The 18,737-nt window shown below is 42.3% G+C and overlaps 1 protein-coding gene across 3 annotated transcripts in view; it reads left to right on the forward strand.

The window, feature by feature from the left end:
- Nucleotides 1-18,737, forward strand: part of LOC122540019 (integrin beta-3-like) — a 99,762-nt gene that overhangs the window by 29,398 nt on the left and 51,627 nt on the right. For all 3 annotated transcript variants that reach the window (XR_006309230.1, XM_043675308.1, XM_043675309.1), the window contains exons 3-5: nt 390-588; nt 6,383-6,635; nt 12,665-12,827. Coding sequence is in view for 2 of the 3 variants with exons in the window: in XM_043675308.1 (XP_043531243.1) it covers nt 390-588; nt 6,383-6,635; nt 12,665-12,827 (615 nt within the window). In the remaining variant the exon portion in view is untranslated. The remainder of the gene's footprint in view (nt 1-389; nt 589-6,382; nt 6,636-12,664; nt 12,828-18,737) is intronic.

Raw genomic sequence — 18,737 nt, forward strand, 5'->3', positions numbered from 1 at the left:
ATCTCCTTTTCCACCTATCCACTCCACCCTCTCCTCCCTGATCTATCACCTTCATCCCCTCCCCCACTCACCCATTGTACTCTATGCTACTTTCTCCCCACCCCCACCCTCCTCTAGCTTATCTCTCCACGCTTCAGGCTCACTGTCTTTATTCCTGATGAAGGGCCTTTGCCCGAAATGTCGATTTCAAAGCTCCTTGGATGCTGCCTGAACTGCTGTGCTCTTCCAGCACCACTAATCCAGAATGCTTCCATCTCAGAACAACATTGCAGGATGTACTATTCCTGTCTTCCTTCACAAGTGTTCTTTATCATGAACATTACCTTTGCAGACTCTGTTATAAGTTATATTTTTATTTACAAAGAGGATTGTTTTTTGACTCATTTCAGGACTTTGGGAGCAGCTCTTCATGGTGTGACCTCAAAGAGAATTTAATCCAGAAAGGTTGCGCAGAGAATGCGACTGAGTATCCCCAGAGTTATTTCCGAATTGAGAAGAACTTGCCCCTCAGCAGCAAAGGGTCAAGTGACAATCCGGAGGCGATTGTGCAATTTTCTCCTCAAAAGATCAGCCTCAGCCTGCGTAGAGGTATGGACTATACAAGAGCTACATCTCCTGTTTCCTGCACATTTTTGTCTCTATTCTCATGTCCATTTCTCCCCTCTGTGGGCAAGGGTTGTGAGATCCTCCCCTAAATCATGTATCTCCACCTTCGCAAACAATCCCTGAACTTTCCTTAATGGCTTGATCACTGGAACTTATATTTCTAATGGAATCAGTAACTCCTGCGATCGAATTTACCATTGGTAAGTCGATGTTTGTCTTCCTGCATAAAGTGGGAGCAAGTTTGAGTTCTCCCTTAAGCTACAGCAATGCAAACCAATTTGGATGGAAACTCTGAGGCAGTGGCTGAAGTGACATTTCACTGCCCAAATGGAGAAAGACTCAATGTGATGACCCTGAGGAATTCATTGCCACAGAAAGTGGTTGACGCCAGACTATCATGTGTTTTTAAGAAGGAGGTAGACATAGCTCTTGTGGCTAAAGGGATTAGGGGATATGGGAAGACAGTCAGATAGGGTAGCAAGGTTTATGATCAGCCATGAGGAGCTGAACGGCCGACTCCTGCTCCTATTATCTACGTTTCGATGGAAGAAAGAACGTGTTTTAATACAGTACCTTTTACTACCTCAGAATCATAAGATATAAGAGCATTCAACCCAACAAACCTACTCTGCCATTCAATGTGATCATGGCTGATGTGATAATTCTCAATTCCACTTTCCTGTCTTTTCTCTGTAACCCTAGAATCCCTTAGTGATTGAAAATCTGTCTATCTCCATTTTAAATATACTTAATGACAAACTGTCTACAGTATTCTATGATGAATAACTCCATCGATGTACAATTCTCTCAGAGAAGAAATTCCTCCTCATCTCTGTCTTAAACACGTGACCCCTTATTCTAGAATTATACCCTCAGGACCTAGACTCTTCCCCAAGGGAAAAGAACCTCTCCACATCTACCTATGTATCTTGTATGTTTTAATAAAGTCATTTCTCATTTTTCTAAATTTAAATGAGAACAGGCCCAATCTAATCATACTATCTTCATAAGACAGTCCCTCCAAATTGGATATTAGCCTAATGAACCTTCTATAGATTGCCTCCAATGTCAATATATGTTTCCTTAGATAAAGGCCCAAAACTGTTCACAGTATTCCAGCTGTGGTCAATTGTGTGCCTTGAATAGCTTTAGCAAAGCCTCTTTACTTATATTTTTCATTCCCTTTAAAATAAAGGCCAACTTTCTATTTGCTCTCCCTATTACCCACTTTACTTGCAAATTATGGACGAGACTCCCAAATTCCTCTGTACTACACCTTTCAGCAATCTTTCTCAATTTAAATAATATTCAGCTCCTCTATTCTTCCTGCCCAAGTGCAAAACCTCACATTTCCCCACATTGAATTTCATCTGTTTCCAAGTTTTTGTGCACTTGCTTTACCTGTCTATGTCCCTCTGCAGACTCTTTGCATCATCAACAACACTTGCTTTCCCACATATTTTTGTGTTGACTATAGTGCATTCACTTGCCACATCAGTGTCATTGATATATATTGTAAATAATTATTGTTCCAGCACTGACCCCTGTGGCACTACACTAGTTCCAGGTTACCATCTGAAAATGGCCTCTTTATCCCAAATTTGTCTTCTATTAGTTAGCCAATCCTCTATCCACACTAATATACTACCTGCGTACCATTGGTACTTACCTTCTTAATTCATCTAATGTGCCTTCTGAAAATCTAAATACTGCTTTCTACTGCTTTCCCTTTATCTATCTGCCTTGTTAGCTCCTCAGATAATGCTAATAAATTTGTCAGGCTTGATTTCCCTTCATGAAGCCTCGTTGACTTTGTTTGATCATGCAATTTATTTCTAAATGGTCTTTTATTACATCTTTTGTAATAGGCTCTTACATTTTTTTCAATATTAACATTAAACTAACTATATTCTTAGTTACCTTTCTTTTGTTTGCTTCCCTTTGTAAATGAGATTAGATTCCCTACAGTATGGAAACAGGCCCTTTGGCCCAATAAGTCCACACAGACCCAATGAAAAGTAACCTCACCCAGACCTATTCCCCTACCCTATATTTACCCCTGACTAATGTACCGAACACTATGGGCAATTTAGCATGGTCAATTCACCTAACCTGCATATAGAGTCATAGAGATGTACAGCATGGAAACAGACCCTTCGGTCCAACTCGTCCATTCTCACCCTAAACCTATGCCCTCTAGTTCTGGACTCCCCGACCCCAGGGAAAAGACTTTGCTTATTTACCCGATTCATGCCCCTCATAATTTTGTAAACCTCTATAAGGTCACCCCTCAGCCTCCGACACTCCAGGGAAAATAGCCCAAGCCTGTTCAGCCTCTCCCTATAGCTCCAATCCTCTAACCCTAGCAACATCCTTGTAATTCCTTTTTGAACTCTTTCAAGTTTCACAACATCTTTCCAATAGTAAGGAGACCAGAATTGCACGCAATATTCCAACAGTGGCCTAACCAATGTCCTGTACAGACTCAGCATGACCTCCCAACTTCTATACGCAATACTCTGACCAATAAAGGAAAGCATACCAAACGCCTTTTTCACTATCCTATCTACCTGCGACTCCACTTTCAAGGAGCTATGAACCTGCTCTCCAAGGTTGCTTTGTTCAGCAACACTCCCTAGGACTTTACCATTAAGTGTATAAGTCCTGCTAAGATTTGCTTTCCCAAAATGCAGCACTTCGCAGTTATCTGAATTAAACTCCATCTGCCACTTCTCATCTTTGGATTGTGGGAGGAAACCCACACAGACACAGGGAGAATAGGCAAACAGTCAGTTACCTGAGGCAGGAACTGAACCCGGGTCCCTGGTGCTGTGAGCCACTATGCCGCCCAGAACTGGTTGGGCAACAGGAGACTGAGAGTAGTAGTGGAAGGGATTTTCTCAAAATGGAGACCTGTGACCAGTGGTGTTCCACAGGGATTCATGCTGGGACCACTGTTGTTGATAATATAGATAAATGATTTGGAGGCCAGAATAAAGGTCATCCTGATGTTCTTGATCATAAAATAAGTACTATTGAAGTGTAGACACTTGTAATGCTAGACATGTTGTAGCCCATTCAAAACTTATTGTGTACAATACATAACAAAGAGCAAAGAAAATTACAGCATAGGAACAGACCCTTAGGTCCTCCAAGCCTGCACCGATCCAGATCCTCTATCACCTATTTTCTAAGGATCTGTGTCACTTTGCTCCCTGCCCATTCATGTATCTGTCTAGATACATCTTAAATGACACTATTATGTCCGCCTCTACCACCTCTGCTGTCAACGCGTTCCAGGCGCCCACCATCCTCTGCATAAAGAACTTTACACACATATCTCCCCTAAACATTTCCCCTCTCACTTTGAACTCATGACCCCTGGTAACTGAGACCCCACTATGGGGAAAAAGCTTCTTGCTATCTACCCTGTCTATACTGCTCATGATTTTGTAGACCTCAGTCAGATCCCCCTCAACCTCTGTCTTTCTAATGAAAATAATCCTAATCTAATCAACCTCTCTTCATAGTTAGTGCCCACCATACCACTCAACATACTGGTGAACCTCCTCTGCACCCCCTCCAAAGCATCCACATCCTTTTGGTAATGTGGTAACCAGAACTGTACGCAGTATTCCAAATGTAGTCAAACCAAAGCCTTATACAACTGTAACATGACCTGCCAAGTCTTGTATTCAATACATGCCTTCTTGACCACTCTGTTGACCTGCGTTGCCGCCTTTAGGGAACAATGGACCTGAACACCCAGATCTCTCTGTACATCAATTTTCCCTGGACTTTTCCATCTACTGTATAGTTCACCCTTGAATTTGATCTTCCAAAATGCATCACCTCGCATTTGCCTGAATTGAACTCCATCTGCCATTTCTCTGCCCAACTCCCCTTCACTGTCTACTACTTCACCAATCTTTGTGTCATCAGCAAACTTGCTAATCAAACCACCTATACCTTCCTTCAAATCATTTATCTATATCATAAACAGCAGTGGTCCCAGCCTGGATCCCTGTGGAACACTACTGATCACAGGTCTCCATTTTGAGAAACTCTCTTCCACTACTACTCTGTCTCCTGTTGCCCAGCCAATTCTCTATCCATCTAGCTAGTACACCCTAGACCCCATATGACTTCCATAGGAGAAAACCATTTGTGCCTTGTTTCTAGTCCATATTCAATAATAGAAGATTAGTTGATCTGCTTGGGATTTTAACTTCACTTTTCCGTCAGCTCTCCTGTAACCCTTGATTCCTTTGTCATACAAAAATCAGTATAACTCAACCTTGAATATACTTGAATGATCAATCCAGTACCACTCTCTGACAAGGAGAATTCTACATAATAACCACTCTCTGAATATGAATCCTACTCAATTTAATCTTTTTTTGATCTTTGTCCTCAAGTTCTAAGCTCCCGAACCAAATACACATGTGGGTTCACAATTCAGAAAGATGGAAGAGAAACAGGTTTACACAGACCAATGGGAAAGACTATTGACAGGATAAAGTTCCAAAGATCTCAAGTTCAGATTTCAGTAATAGTTTAAATTGTCTCTCACAGTCTTTTGTATTTTTTTTTCCCTTCAATTCAACATTTAATCAAGTAGTCCTAAATCATGTTAGAATTCTTTCTTTTAAACTTTCTTGCGTTTCCATATTTTTCCTCATCAAGAGAGAAGGAGAGATGGATGCTTTTGGTTCGTAGACTCTGGAAGTTTCTCTCACTGCTGTCCTAACTCTAATAACTTTTAATAATCTGCAGCTCAACCAATCAGAGGGTTAGGATGAAAGGAAGGGCTGATGAAGGGCTTTTGCCTGAAACATTGATTTTCCTGCTTCTCGGATGTTACATGACCTGCTGTGCTTTTCCAGCACCACTCTAATCTAGACTCTGGTTTCCAGCATCTGCAGTCCTTGTTTTTACCAATCAGAGGGTTGTCAATAAACAGACTTTCCTTTCTCAAAACACTCTCAGTGCCACTCAATCTCTGATTCTCTCTCTCATTGCTTCTAAAATCAACATTGTCAGGCATAACAAAGAAAAGATTGCACTTAATTTTCAAGTTGGAAAACTCTCCTGGTAATTATTATTTAGCAGTCCAACTTTCACTTCACCTTAGTCCCTTATAAAATGAAAATATGAGGTCTCACCGATGCTTTGTATGTTTGTTGTAAGTCCTCCACACTATATACTGCATCTCCTTTACAATAACATGAACAATGCTATGCCTTCCCTCAGTGAATGCTGGCCACCCAAAATATCTCTATCCTTTTGCAGTGGTGTCTTTAATGGTGCTGGAATCCCAGGGCTAGTAATCGCTCAGACTTTCCCAGTGTTGGCTGCTGGGATATCCAACTGACAAAGGCCCTCAAAGGAATGAGCACCATCGAACAAGGGAGATAGGGATGGTGGGGAGGGAGGGAAAAAGGGTCTGAAAGTGTTAATATACAGGAGTGCCTTGATGATGTGAAATGGACTTGCAGACAAAGCCTCATGAAGGACTGAGGCCTAGCATTCAAGTCCTTCTTGTAGTCTCTGTAGGAATGTCTATCATAATCTGAGACTGCATCCCATGATTCTGGACCTCCTTCCACCTCCCAAATTCTTCTTACACCTATCATGTCGAGCCCTGTAGAATTTTGAATACCACATAGTAAGTGACTAATTCTGAAGAAGAGAAATGTTTCTTGCCACTGATCCTGGATTCAGGATGTTGATTTCTCATGTTTTCTATAAGTTTCTGCTTTCTCACTTCCCACAGGAGAATCCACATCATTCACAGTCCAGGTACGTCAAGTGGAGGACTATCCTGTAGACATTTACTACTTAATGGATCTCTCATTCTCTATGAAAGACGACTTGAAAACCATCCAGGAACTTGGCACAAGGGTGGCTAAAGAAATGGCTGAAGTCACCAGCAACCTGCAGCTGGGCTTTGGAGCTTTTGTCGACAAGCCAGTCTCTCCATATATTTACATGACCTCAGAAGCAGAAATCGAAAACCCCTGCCTTCGGTAAGCAAAGAAAGACTCATGTTTATATTCATCATCTTCACTAATACCATTGAAAATGGCACAAAGTGTGTAGGTAATGGTTCCCAATGCTCCCAACACTTGAGAAATCCTTGTAGACTGTGTCGCAGACTGGTGCTAATACTAAATGTAACAACTAATAGAGTCTTAAAGTTGTATAGCACAGAAACAGACCCTTCCATCCAACTTGTCCATTCTGACCAGATGTTCGAAATTAATCTAGTCCCATTTGCCAGCATTTGGCCCTTATTATCCCTATGCGGGGAGGTAATGGCCAAGTGATATTATCATTGGGCTGTTAATTCAGAGATCCAGATAACGTTCTGGGGACCTGGGTTTGAATCCTGCCACGGCATTGGTGGAACTTGAATTCAATAAATATCTGGAATTGAAAAGTTTATGATGACCATGAATCCATTGTCGATTGTTGGATAAACCATTTGGTTCATTAATGCCCTTTAGGGAAGGAAATTGCCATCATTACCTAGTCTGGCTGACATGTAACTCCTGACACATAGCAATGTGGTTGACCCTTAAATGCCCTCTGGGCAATTAGGAATGGGCAATAAATGCTGTCTGGCAAGTGTCGTCCAGCAAATGAATTTTTTAAAACTTCACATACCCATCCAGATGGTGCTAATAACGCCATGGTCAGGGGCTCAATCCCCACACTGACCAGGTTCGTCACTGGGGTTTAAAAGTTGCAGGTTCAAGCTTGCAGGGTATGTGTTTATGGGCAGCACGGTGGCTCAGTGGTTAGCACTGCTGTCTCGCAGCACAAGGGACCCGCGTTCAATTCCAGCCTCGGACAACTGTCTGTGTGGTGTTTGCACATTCTCCCCGTGTCTGCATGGGTTTTCTCCGGATGCTCTGGTTTCCTCCCACAGTCCAAAGATATGCAAGTCAGGTGAATTGGCCATGCTAAATTGCCCATGGTGTCAGGTGTCAGAGGGAAATGGGTCTGAGTGGGTTACTCTTCGGAGGGTCAGTGTGGATTTGTTGGGCCAAATGGCCTGTTTCCATACTTTGGGGAATCGAATCTAATGGTTTTAAATGTTGTAACTGTGCCCACCTCCACCCCTTCCTCTGGCAGCTCCCACTGCCATTTAAGTCCCTTTTAAAGATTTCCCCTCTCACCTTAAACCTATAAGAGGTACAGTTAGACCTATAAGAGGTACAGTTAGACCTATAAGAGGTACAGTTAGTAAGTTTGCAGATGACACCAAAATTGGAGGTGTAGTGGATAGCGAAGCGGGTTACCTCAGATTACAACAGGATCTTGAACAAATAGGCCAATGGGCTGAGAAGTGGCAGATGAAGTTTAATTCAGATAAATGCAAGGTGCTGCATTTTGGGAAAGCAAATCTTAGCAGGATTTATACACTTAATGGTAAGGTCCTAGGGAGTGTTGCTGAACAAAGCGACCTTGGAGTGCTCCTTGAAAGTGGAGTAGTAGGTAGATAAGACAATAATGAAGAATGAGTTTGGTATGCTTTCTTTTATTTGTCAGAATATTGAGTACAGGAGTTGGGAGGACTGCATTGTTGATGGTGCCATTATTTAGATGACATTTTAAACCACGGCTCCTTCAAGTGTGAAATGAAAAGAATCTTAAGGGCTACTTCAGAGAGAAGCAAGATAATATCTTCATTATCCTGGCCAAAAATTATCCCTTAAATAACAACACTGAAAAGTAACACAGTTATCTGATCATGATCATTTTGTCGCATGTGGAAGCATTCACTGCACCAATTAGAAACTGGGTCCCCTGTTCCACAATGGTGACTACTTTAAAAAGTTGCTTTGAGGTTGTAATGCCATGTCTAGCCACTTCTATCAGCATGCCAGCACCAAAACTATCTTACCCTCCCCTAAACTGTTCACACTGTACAGGGAACATTCCCTGCATGACACCCTGGTCCACCCCTTGTATCACTCTTAACACTTCCTCACCTCCCCCATGGGACCTTCCCATGCAACCATGGCAGGTAACAGTTGCTCTTTTACCTTCTCCCTCTTCAGTTTCCAAGGGCCCAAGTACATTTTCTAGGTGAAACAGCAACTTAGTTGTACATCTTTCAATCTTATCTGGTGCATTTGCAGCTCGAAGTGCATTCCCCTTTACGTTTGGGAGACCATACAAAGACTGAATGACTACTTTACAAAACAGCTCCACTGTGTCCATATCAATGATCCTGAACTTCCAGTTGCTTGCCACATCAATTAAGCACCTTAAACATGTAGTAACAGCTCTGATTTGGTTCTGCTGCACCACAAATACTTCATTTTCTGCTGGGTCACTTCACTTAGGACTCAGTGTTGAGTTTGACAAGCTCAGAACATTATCCTCCATTTGTTAAAACACCCACAATGTCACATCTGTGTCTTCGTGGTTTTTATCTGAGTGGATTGTTTTCACACCTAGTATTTGCTTGTTTTCACACCTAGCATTAACACCTATTTTATATCTCAATAATCCCTTTACCACTATTTGCACTCCCTTTATCTTTCACTCTGGTAACCCTCACCATTTGTTCCATGTGTACTTCTTCCCATCCCGTGATTTTTCAGCCCCCTTTAGTTCTAAAGAACTAAAGAAAAAGTCATACAGACTCAAAACAGAGTCTGTTTCTCTCTCCAACATATTCTGTCTACATTTTTATAATTGCAAGACTTCCCTTTTTTCTGGAAATTTACATTGCATAAATAAAAATAAAAATAAAAAAAATTTTAGAAAGCAGACTTAATTTTACTTGTGCACCCAAGCTCAAGTTTAGATCAAGTTCTTTTATTATTGAGCCACTGGTCCCAGCACCATTTTTGTTCACTTTGTCTGAACCCTCTCCAATCCATCCATAATCTTTCGCAGGAAGACTACTCAATAGTGGGGTGGCATGGTGGCTCAGTGGTTAGCACTACTGCCTCACAGCACCAGGGTCCCAGGTTTGATTCCAGCCTCGGGTGACTGTGTGGAGTTTGCACATTCTCCTCTTGTCTGCGTCGGTTTCCTCCCATAGACACAAAGATGTGCAGGTTAGCTAAATTGTCCATAGTGTTAGGTGCATTAGTCAGAAGGAAATGGGTCTGGATGGGTTACTCTTCAGAGAGTCAGTGTTGGCTGGTTGGGCCAAAGGGCCTGTTTCCACATTATAGAGAATCTAATCTAATACAGCAGTAAACTAGTACTACCAGTGAGTGTACAGGATTTTACTGTCCTATTCCAGTGTATTACTGAACATGTACAATAGCTTCAACAAAAATAAAGTGCTGGAGAAAACCAGCAGATTTAGCAGCCTCTGTGGTGAGAGAAACAGAGTTAATGCTTCAGGTCAATGATCTTTCATCAGAACTTTATGTTTCTGGCATTTTCTGCTTTTATTTCAACTTTCCAGCATTTGCAATATTTTGGTTTTGTACACAATACCTTCACATTGATTGGACAGTCTTATTAAATGGTATGACCACCCAACTTTTGCTAATCGATGTCCCTTCACTATCAGCAATAATAATTTGTTTGTATATTATATTTTTATGTCATGACTCATTGGGTACCGTGCAAGTGGACAGGGTTGTTAAGAAAGCATATGGTGTTTTGGCTTTCATTAACAGGGGATTGAGTTTAAAAGCTGCAAGGTTTTGCTGCAGCTGTACAAGTCCCTGGTGAGACCACACTTGGAATATTGTATACAGTTCTGGTCGCCCTACTATAGGAAAGATACAGAGGCTTTGGAGATGCTGCCTGAACTGGAGGGCTTGCCTTATGAAGAAAGGTTGAATAAGCTCGGACTTTTCCCTCTGGAGAGAAGGAGGAAGAGAGGAGACCTGATCGAGATGTACAAAATAATGAGAGGAATAGATAGAGTCAATAGCCAGAGACTATTCCTCAGGGCAGGATTGACTGGTACGAGAAGTCATAGCTTGAAGATATTAGGAGGAAGGTATAAAGGAGATGTCAGAGTAGGTTCTTTACGCAGAGAGTTGTGAATGCATGGAATGCATTGCCAGCTGTGGTGGTGGAAGTGAAGTCATTGGGGACATTTAAGCGACATTTACTGGACATGCACATGGATAACAGTAAGTTGAGGCGTGCGTAGGTTAAGTTACTATATTTTACATTAGGATTAAGTCTCGGCACAACATCGTGGGCCTAAGGGCCTGTTCTGTGCTGTACTTTTCTATGTTCTGTGTTCTATAAATCAACAGCACAGCAGCTCAGGCAGCATCCAGGGAACAGGAGATTCGACGTTTCGAAGAAGGGCCTGTGCCCGAAACGTCGAATCTCCTGTTCCCTGGATGCTGCCTGACCTGCTGTGCTGTTCCAGCAATAAAGTTTCAGCTTTGATCTCCAGCATCTGCAGACCTCACTTTCTCCCCGTTCTATAAATCAAGCCTCACTGTAAATATGTTTTGATTGAGATGCTGTAAATCTTATTTTTCTGATTAACCTCCAAGATATGTAGAAATAGTTTGAGGTTTATTTACATGACTCAAACATCATGGAACTTTGAAGAACTTTCAACATCCAGGTTGTCATAGCTAGGATTTTCTCTAGAATTTTCTCAGCCTTGGCAGTTAGTCACTTGACTCATTAGCTCTACCCACAAGATCATACAGCCAAGCACTGCATAAGGATCAGTAATCAGATAGGCTTAATCAGACATCATGTAATAGTCCAGAGTGAAGCCCATACTGCATTTGGCATGGGAAATCTGAATATTCAAATTGAAACAGAAATTGTCGGCCCTCCACCCTAACAGGCCTCAGCACGGATGAGAACCATCATGAGAGGGATTTCACAAGAGATTAAAGAAACTGGGATCACTGTCCTTGGAACAGAGAAAGCAAATTGGAGATTTAACATGTAGCATACAATCAATCCATAATTATGACTTTTTGATGAAGGAGTGAGTGAAGAACCTGATAGTTTGATTGAAAAGAAGAAGTACACAGAGTTAAGATGATTGTCAGAAGAATCTGAGGAAATGAAGATTTTTTTAAACCAACAAGTTACTTTGGTCTGGAATATACTTCCTTGAAAGGGTGTGAATTTCTGATTCAACTGTAACTTCCAAACAGGATTAGATGTAGATATTTCATTTACAGGATGACAGGAAATGAGTTGGAGATATGGGACTAATTAGATGGCTCTTTCAGGGAGTCAGCCCAAATGCTGAATTGCCTCTTTTTTTAAAAAATTCATTTGTGGGACTTGGGTGTCGTTGGCTGGCCAGCATTGATAGCCCATCCCTATTTGCCCTTGTGAAGGTAATGGTGAACTGTCTTCTTGAATTGCTGCAGTCCACTTGCTGTCAGTTGGCCCACAATGCCATAAGGGAAGGAATTCCAGGATTTTGGCCCAACGACTGTGAAGGAATGGCGGTATATTTCCAAGTCAGGGTGGTGAGTGGCTTGGAGGGGAACTTGCAGGTGGTGGTGTTCCCAAGTACCTGCTGCTATTGTCCTTCTACGTGGAAGTGGTTGTGGGTTTGGAAGATGCTGTCTAAGGATCTTTGGTGAATTTCTGCAGTGCACCTTGTAGATAGTACACACTGATGCTACTGAGAGCCAATGGGGGAGGGACTGAATGTTTGTAGATATGGTGCCAATCAAGCAAGTCGCTTTGTTCTGGATGGTGTCAAGCTTCTTGAGTGTTGTTGGAGCTCACCCATCCAGGCAAGTGGGGAATATTCCATCACACTCCTGACTTGTGTCTTGTAGATGGTGGACAGGCTTTGTGGTGTCACAAGGTGAGTTACTCGCCGCAGTATCTTTAGTCTCTGACCTGGTCTTGTAGCCACTGAGTTTGTGTGGTGAGTCCAGTTGAGTTTCTGGTCAATGGTATCCCCAAGGATGTTGACAATGGGAGATTCAGTGATTGTAACACAGTTGAATGTCAAGGGGCATTGGTTAGAGTGTCTGTTATTGGTGACGGTCATTGTCTGGCATTTATGTGGTATGATTCTAAGCACAAGACCAATGTTCATTGACATTTTTGTGATTTCATTTTTAAGACTTAGCCAGTCGTGTAGACCTGTCTTTGGATTTATAAATGCACTCAAGCTGACGGAAGAAGTGGAGAAGTTTAATGAGGAAGTAATTAAACAGCAGGTCTCTCGAAATCGCGACACACCAGAAGGGGGAATGGATGCCATACTTCAGGCTACAGTGTGCACGGTGAGTAAAGGTAGACCTTGCCATCACCCACCCAAGCTTCAGCTAATGTGGATCATCAGAAGGAAGGTCCTGCACCTCAAAGCACTCCCAGTCATATTTTTTCTCTCAGTCCCTGCATAAACCAGCCTCTATCCTAATCCGGATGCCACTTTTACGGCCAGGACATCAACCAATTTACAAACTCCTCTCTGGCATCGTACACTCAGCTTCCTAATGGAGATTATCACCATGTGGAAAAGAAAGTAATTAAAAAGCAAAAGCAGGCCATTACTCTAACCAGTTTGGGCTGTCATTTATCCATCACTGGCTCAAACGATATGTACTTCCTCTGCCTGAGTTTTGGCACTCCTGAATATCAGCAGTACCAGTGCAGACAATAAGTTTTGCCACTATATTAGCTATATGGACAACATGAGTCTCTCAGATTCCATTTCTCCTCTCCATCTCTGTGCAAGAGTTCCTCAGTGTAGTGTCCTAGGCCCAATCATCTTCAGATGCTTCATCAATGGCCTTTCTTCCATCATAAGGTCAGAACTGGAGTTGTTTGCCAATGATTGGACAATGTTCAGCACATTTGTGATTCCTTAGATACTGAAGCAGTCCACATGCAAATGCAAAAAGATCTGGACAATATTCAGGCTTGGACTGACGAGTGGAAAGTAACAGTTGCACCACACAAAGGCCAGGCAATAACCATCTCCAATAAGCAACAACCTAACCACCCCTTGACATTCAATGGTGTTGCCATCACTGATTTTCCCACGATCAACACCCTGGGGGTTATGATTGACCATCAACTCAACTGGACTCACCACATAAACACAATGGCGATAAGAGCAGGTCAGAGGCTAGGAATACTGCAGGGAGTAACTTACCTGCTGACTCCTGAAAGACTGTCCACCATCTATAAGGCACAAGTCAGGAGTGTAATGGAATACTTCCCATTTTCCTTGATGAGTGGAGTTCCAACAGCACTCCGAAGGCTTGACACTATCCAGGACAAAATAGTCCACTTGATTGGCACCACATCCACAGTGCTCAGTACCGATGCTCAGTATGTACAAGATGCACTGCAGAAAATCATCAAAGATCCTTAGACAGCACCTTCCAAACCCATGACCATTTCCATCCAGAAGGACAAGGGTAACAGATAAATGGGAATACCACCCTCTGCAAGTTCCCCTCCAAGCCACTCACCATCCTGACTTTGAAACATATTGCCATTCCTTCATTGTTTCTGGGTCAAAATCCTAGAATTCCCTCTCTAAGAGCATTGTGGGTCTACCCACAGCTGGTGGATGACAGTGGTTCAAGAAGGCACCTCAGCACCACCTTCTCCAGGACAACAAAGGATGGGCAATAAATGCTGGCCAGCCAGCAATGGCTACATCCCACGAGTGAATAACAAAAATAAAATCCACATTTCTCTAGATGGGTCACTGAGCAGTGACCAGGAATGTGGACAAGAGTTGGTATCTTTCTTTGCTGAAGAATGACCAAGCAAGCCACACAGTTGTACAACCACGGACAATAAATGTTAGCGCGGCAATCACCTGTGAGTAATCTTTTTAAAATAAAAGTTGACAGAAAGTCTCCCAAGCTAAGAGGAGACAATCTTTATAGCCCCAGAAACTGTGATTGAATCCAGTGTAATGGTATGGCAGTGAGGTGCCATACCACCAGGAGATCCCTGGGATTCTGTCCATGAGGCTGATGAGGGAAGTTTCAGGTTAACTGACATTGTCTCTCCCCACCCACAACTACATCAATGTTTTGTATGACCAATCACGGTCAAACTACTTAATGTCTCTGCCTCAAAACTGACCTGCAGAAAGAATCATGAGATAAAGCAGATCAAAGGTATGTGAAAATATGAATAGGCCATTTTTCCCCTCAAGTGTGGTTCCATCCTGTTAGGTAATTGATTAATTGCATGAAATAAATTCCCTTCCGTTCATCCTTGAAAAAGAGAGAGAAGACAACTGAATGTCTGTGCAATACCTTGCAGAGGGGTTAACTCTTTTTGTGGTCTGATTTGAATGCACCTTTGTTGTCTGCTAAATGTTGTTCTGTGCAATTTGTGTGTTTTTGTTCACTGGAGCTTGAAAATCTGAAATTAGTTTACATTTTGGGGAATGTTTGATGATTTAAAAGTGTGATATGTGCTGTGTGTGAGCCAGTAGGGAACATGTATGGTTAATGTAATGTCAGTTTAAGAAACTATCAGTGGTTGTGCATAGCAGAAACCTGTGACAAAATATTAATTTAAAAGGTTAGGTTCGTAAAGCTTGAGAAAACTTCATCTTTGAGAATTGGCTCCATGTTTGGAATTCCAGTTTCTGGCCAGAATGAACTTCAAATATTGTTCCCGCACGTGAGTGAATCCTTGATTCCAGATGAAAAGATTTGCTCATTGTAAAGATATTTGGGTGTGAGAAAATTGGAATCTTGGTAATGCAATTCTGTTTGAAAAAAATTCTGATCGTTTATCCAACGTTACTATGGGAAGCAAGGAATAAGATTGCTGCTCCTCTGGCGATGATCTTTGCATCATCACTCTCCACGGGAGTAGTACTGGCTGATTAGAGGGAGGTGAATGTTGTTCCTCTGTTCAGGAAAGGGAATATGGAAATCCCTGGGAATTACAGACCAGTCAGTCTTATAGCTGTGGTAAGCAAGGTACTGGAAAGGATTCTCAGAGATAGGGTTTATGACTATTTGCAAAAACAGTTTGTTTAAAGATAGCAAGGCCTTGTGAGGGGCAGGTTGACTTCTATAAAGAAGTGGAAGGGTGTGTTAGTAAGTTTGCCGATGACACAAAGGTCGGTGGTGTTATTGGTAGTGCCGAGGTAGATAGCTATTGCAGGCTAAACAAGACATTGTTGGGCTGGGCTGAGAAGTGGCAGATGGAGTTCAACCTCGATAAATGCAAAGTGATTCATTTTGGAAAGTCCAATTTGAATACTGAATACAGGGTTAAAGACAGGATTCTTGGCAGTGTGGAGGAACAGAGGAATTTTAGGGTCCATGTACATAGATCTCTTAAAGTTGCCACCCAAGTTGATAGGGTTGTTAAGAAGGCAGATGGTGTTTTGGCTTTCATTAACAGGGGGATTGAGTTTAAGAGCTGCGAGGTTTTGTTGCAGCTCTATAAAACCCTGATTAGACCACACATGGAATGCTGTGTCATCTGGTCGCCTTATTATAGGAAGGATGTAGATTCTTTCGAGAGGGTGCAGAGGAGATTTGCCAGGATGCTGCCTGGATTGGAGGGCTTGTGTTATGAAGAGGGGTTGAGTGAGCTAGGGCTTTTTACATGGAGAGAAGAAGGAAGAGAGGTGACTTGACATAGATGTACAAGGTAATGAGAGGCATAGATAGAATAGATAGCCAGAGACTTTTGCCCAGGGCAAAAATGGCTGTCATGAGAGGTCATAATTTTAAGGTGATTGGAGGAAGGTATAGGGGAGATGTCAGGGGTAGGTTCTTTACACCAAGATTGGTGGGTGTGTGGAATGCACTGCCAGCGGTGGAGTGCCAGCAGTAGAGTCATAGACATGAAGCACATTTAATTGATTGCTGAACAAGCACACAGATGGCAGTAAATTGAGGAATGTGTTGGAATGGCTGATCTTAGATTACGATAAATGCTCGGCATAACATCGTGAGCCGAAGGGCCTGTACTCTGCTGTACTGTGTACTACTGAAGAGCTGTAGATGTTATAAACATGGACTTCAGTAAGGCATTTGATTAGGTTCCCCATGGTAGGCTAATGGAGAAGGTGAAATCGCATGTGGTCCAGGGTGTACTAACTGAATGGATAGATAACTGGCTGGGCAACAGGACACAGAGAGTAGTAGTGAAAGGGAGTTTCTCAAAATGGAGACCTGTGACCAGTGGTGTTCCACAGGGATCCGTGCTGGGATCACTGTTGTTTGTGATATATATAAATGATTTGGAGGAAGGTATCGGTTGCCTGATTAGCAAGTTTGCAGATGACACCAAGATTGGTGGAGTAGCAGATAGTGAAGGGGACTGTCAGAGAACACAGCAGAATATAGATAGATTAGAGAGATGGGCAGAGAAATGGCAGATGGAGTTCAATCCAGGCAAATGCGAGGTGATGCATTTTGGAAGATCCAATTCAAGAGCGAACTATACAGTAAATGGAAAAGTCCTGGGAAAACGGATGTACAAAGAGATCTGGATGTTCAGGTCCATTGTTTCCTGAAGACGGCAACACAAGGCAATAGAGTGGTCAAGAAGGTATATGGCATGCTTTCCTTCTTAGGACGAGGTATTGAGTAGAAGAGTTGGCAGATCATGTTACAGTTGTATAAGACTTTAGTTCGGCCGCATTTGGAATACTGCGTACAGTTCTGGTTGCTACATTACCAAAAGGATGCGGATGCTTTGGACAGGGTGCAGAAGAGATTCATCAGGATGGTATGGAGGGTGCTAGCTATGAAGAGAGGTGAGTAGGATTATTTTCATTACAAAGATGGAGGTTGAGTGGGGACTTGACTGAGGTCTAAAAAATCATGAAAGGTATAGACTGGATGGATAGCAAGAAGCTGAAAATGTGTTGCTGGAAAAGCACAGCAGGTCAGGCAGCATCTAAGGAGCAGGAGAATCGACGTTTCGGGCATGAGCCCTTCTTCAGGAATGAAGAAGGGCTCATGCCCGAAACGTGAATTCTCCTGCTCCTTGGATGCTGCCTGACCTGCTGCGCTTTTCCAGCAACATATTTTCAGCTCTGATCTCCAGCATCTGCAATCCTCACTTTCTTCTGGATAGCAAGAAGCTTTTCCCCAGAGTGGGGAACTCAATTACTGAGGGTCATGAGTCCAAAGTAAGGGGGAAATGTTTAGGGAAGATATACATGGAAAGTTCTTTACACAGAGGGTGATGGGTACCTGCAATGCTTTGCCAACGGAGGTGATAAACTCGGGCATGATAGCGTCATTTAAGATGTATCTAGACAGATACATGAATGGGCAGAGAGCAAAGGGATACAGACACTTAGAAAATATCGACAGGTTTAGATAGAGGATCTGGATCGGCGCACACTTGGAGGGCCGAAGGGCCTGTTCCTCTGCTGTAAGGTTCTTTGTTCTTTGTTCTATGCTATATGTTCTAAAATCTGAGAAAGCTGATAAAGGAAATAGGAAAGATAAATTTAACAAAGGAGGTGGACTTTTTCCTAAAATATAACACTTATTTTGCAGGAGGAGGACCAACAGATGTAATTACATGCAAGGGTTTATATCCCTGTCCATTTTTTCCATAGTAGAATACTAATTAACCCATTCTACCTGACATGGAAAGGATGGATGCATTTTTAGAAATTTTAATCCATGTATGATGTTATTTTACTGCTACTGGGAGAAGTAATCTGTGGATAAAGAACTGGAGGATAAAAAAACACAAATTATGGAAGTGCCTCATTGGGGTTTGAACAGAAGTTAACCAAGGGAACATTAAGGAGCTAGCAGCAGTTGTTACAGGGAACACAGATGAACAGGGAGTTGGTGGAAGTGTGTTTTGTGTGCAATAAAGACGGGCACTTTGCCAAGAACAGTCCCATTAAGAAATGTGAGAACTTATGGTTCTAACAAGAAGGCATGCCAGGACAAGGATTTTAACAGACACAGAGTAATCTCCAGCCAGTTGCCAATGGAAATGGATAGTAACACAAGGCAGCTGTAGCATTCCACGGGAAAGGAAAACTGCAATATTGAAAAAAAAAGTTCCTGTTGAAGGGGTAAAACAAATTTTAGGACTATTAATTTACTGCAGGAATTTTGTAGAAAATTACACTGAACTACTCAGGCCCTTACAAAACCTTACCAAAGTGGGGTGGGCTAGCTCAGAGAAAGCTGAAAGGAGATAGCCTTTGAAAAAAATCA

This window comes from Chiloscyllium plagiosum, chromosome 33 (assembly GCF_004010195.1).
Source record: "Chiloscyllium plagiosum isolate BGI_BamShark_2017 chromosome 33, ASM401019v2, whole genome shotgun sequence".
In the NCBI taxonomy this organism is placed as follows: Eukaryota; Metazoa; Chordata; class Chondrichthyes; order Orectolobiformes; family Hemiscylliidae; genus Chiloscyllium; species Chiloscyllium plagiosum.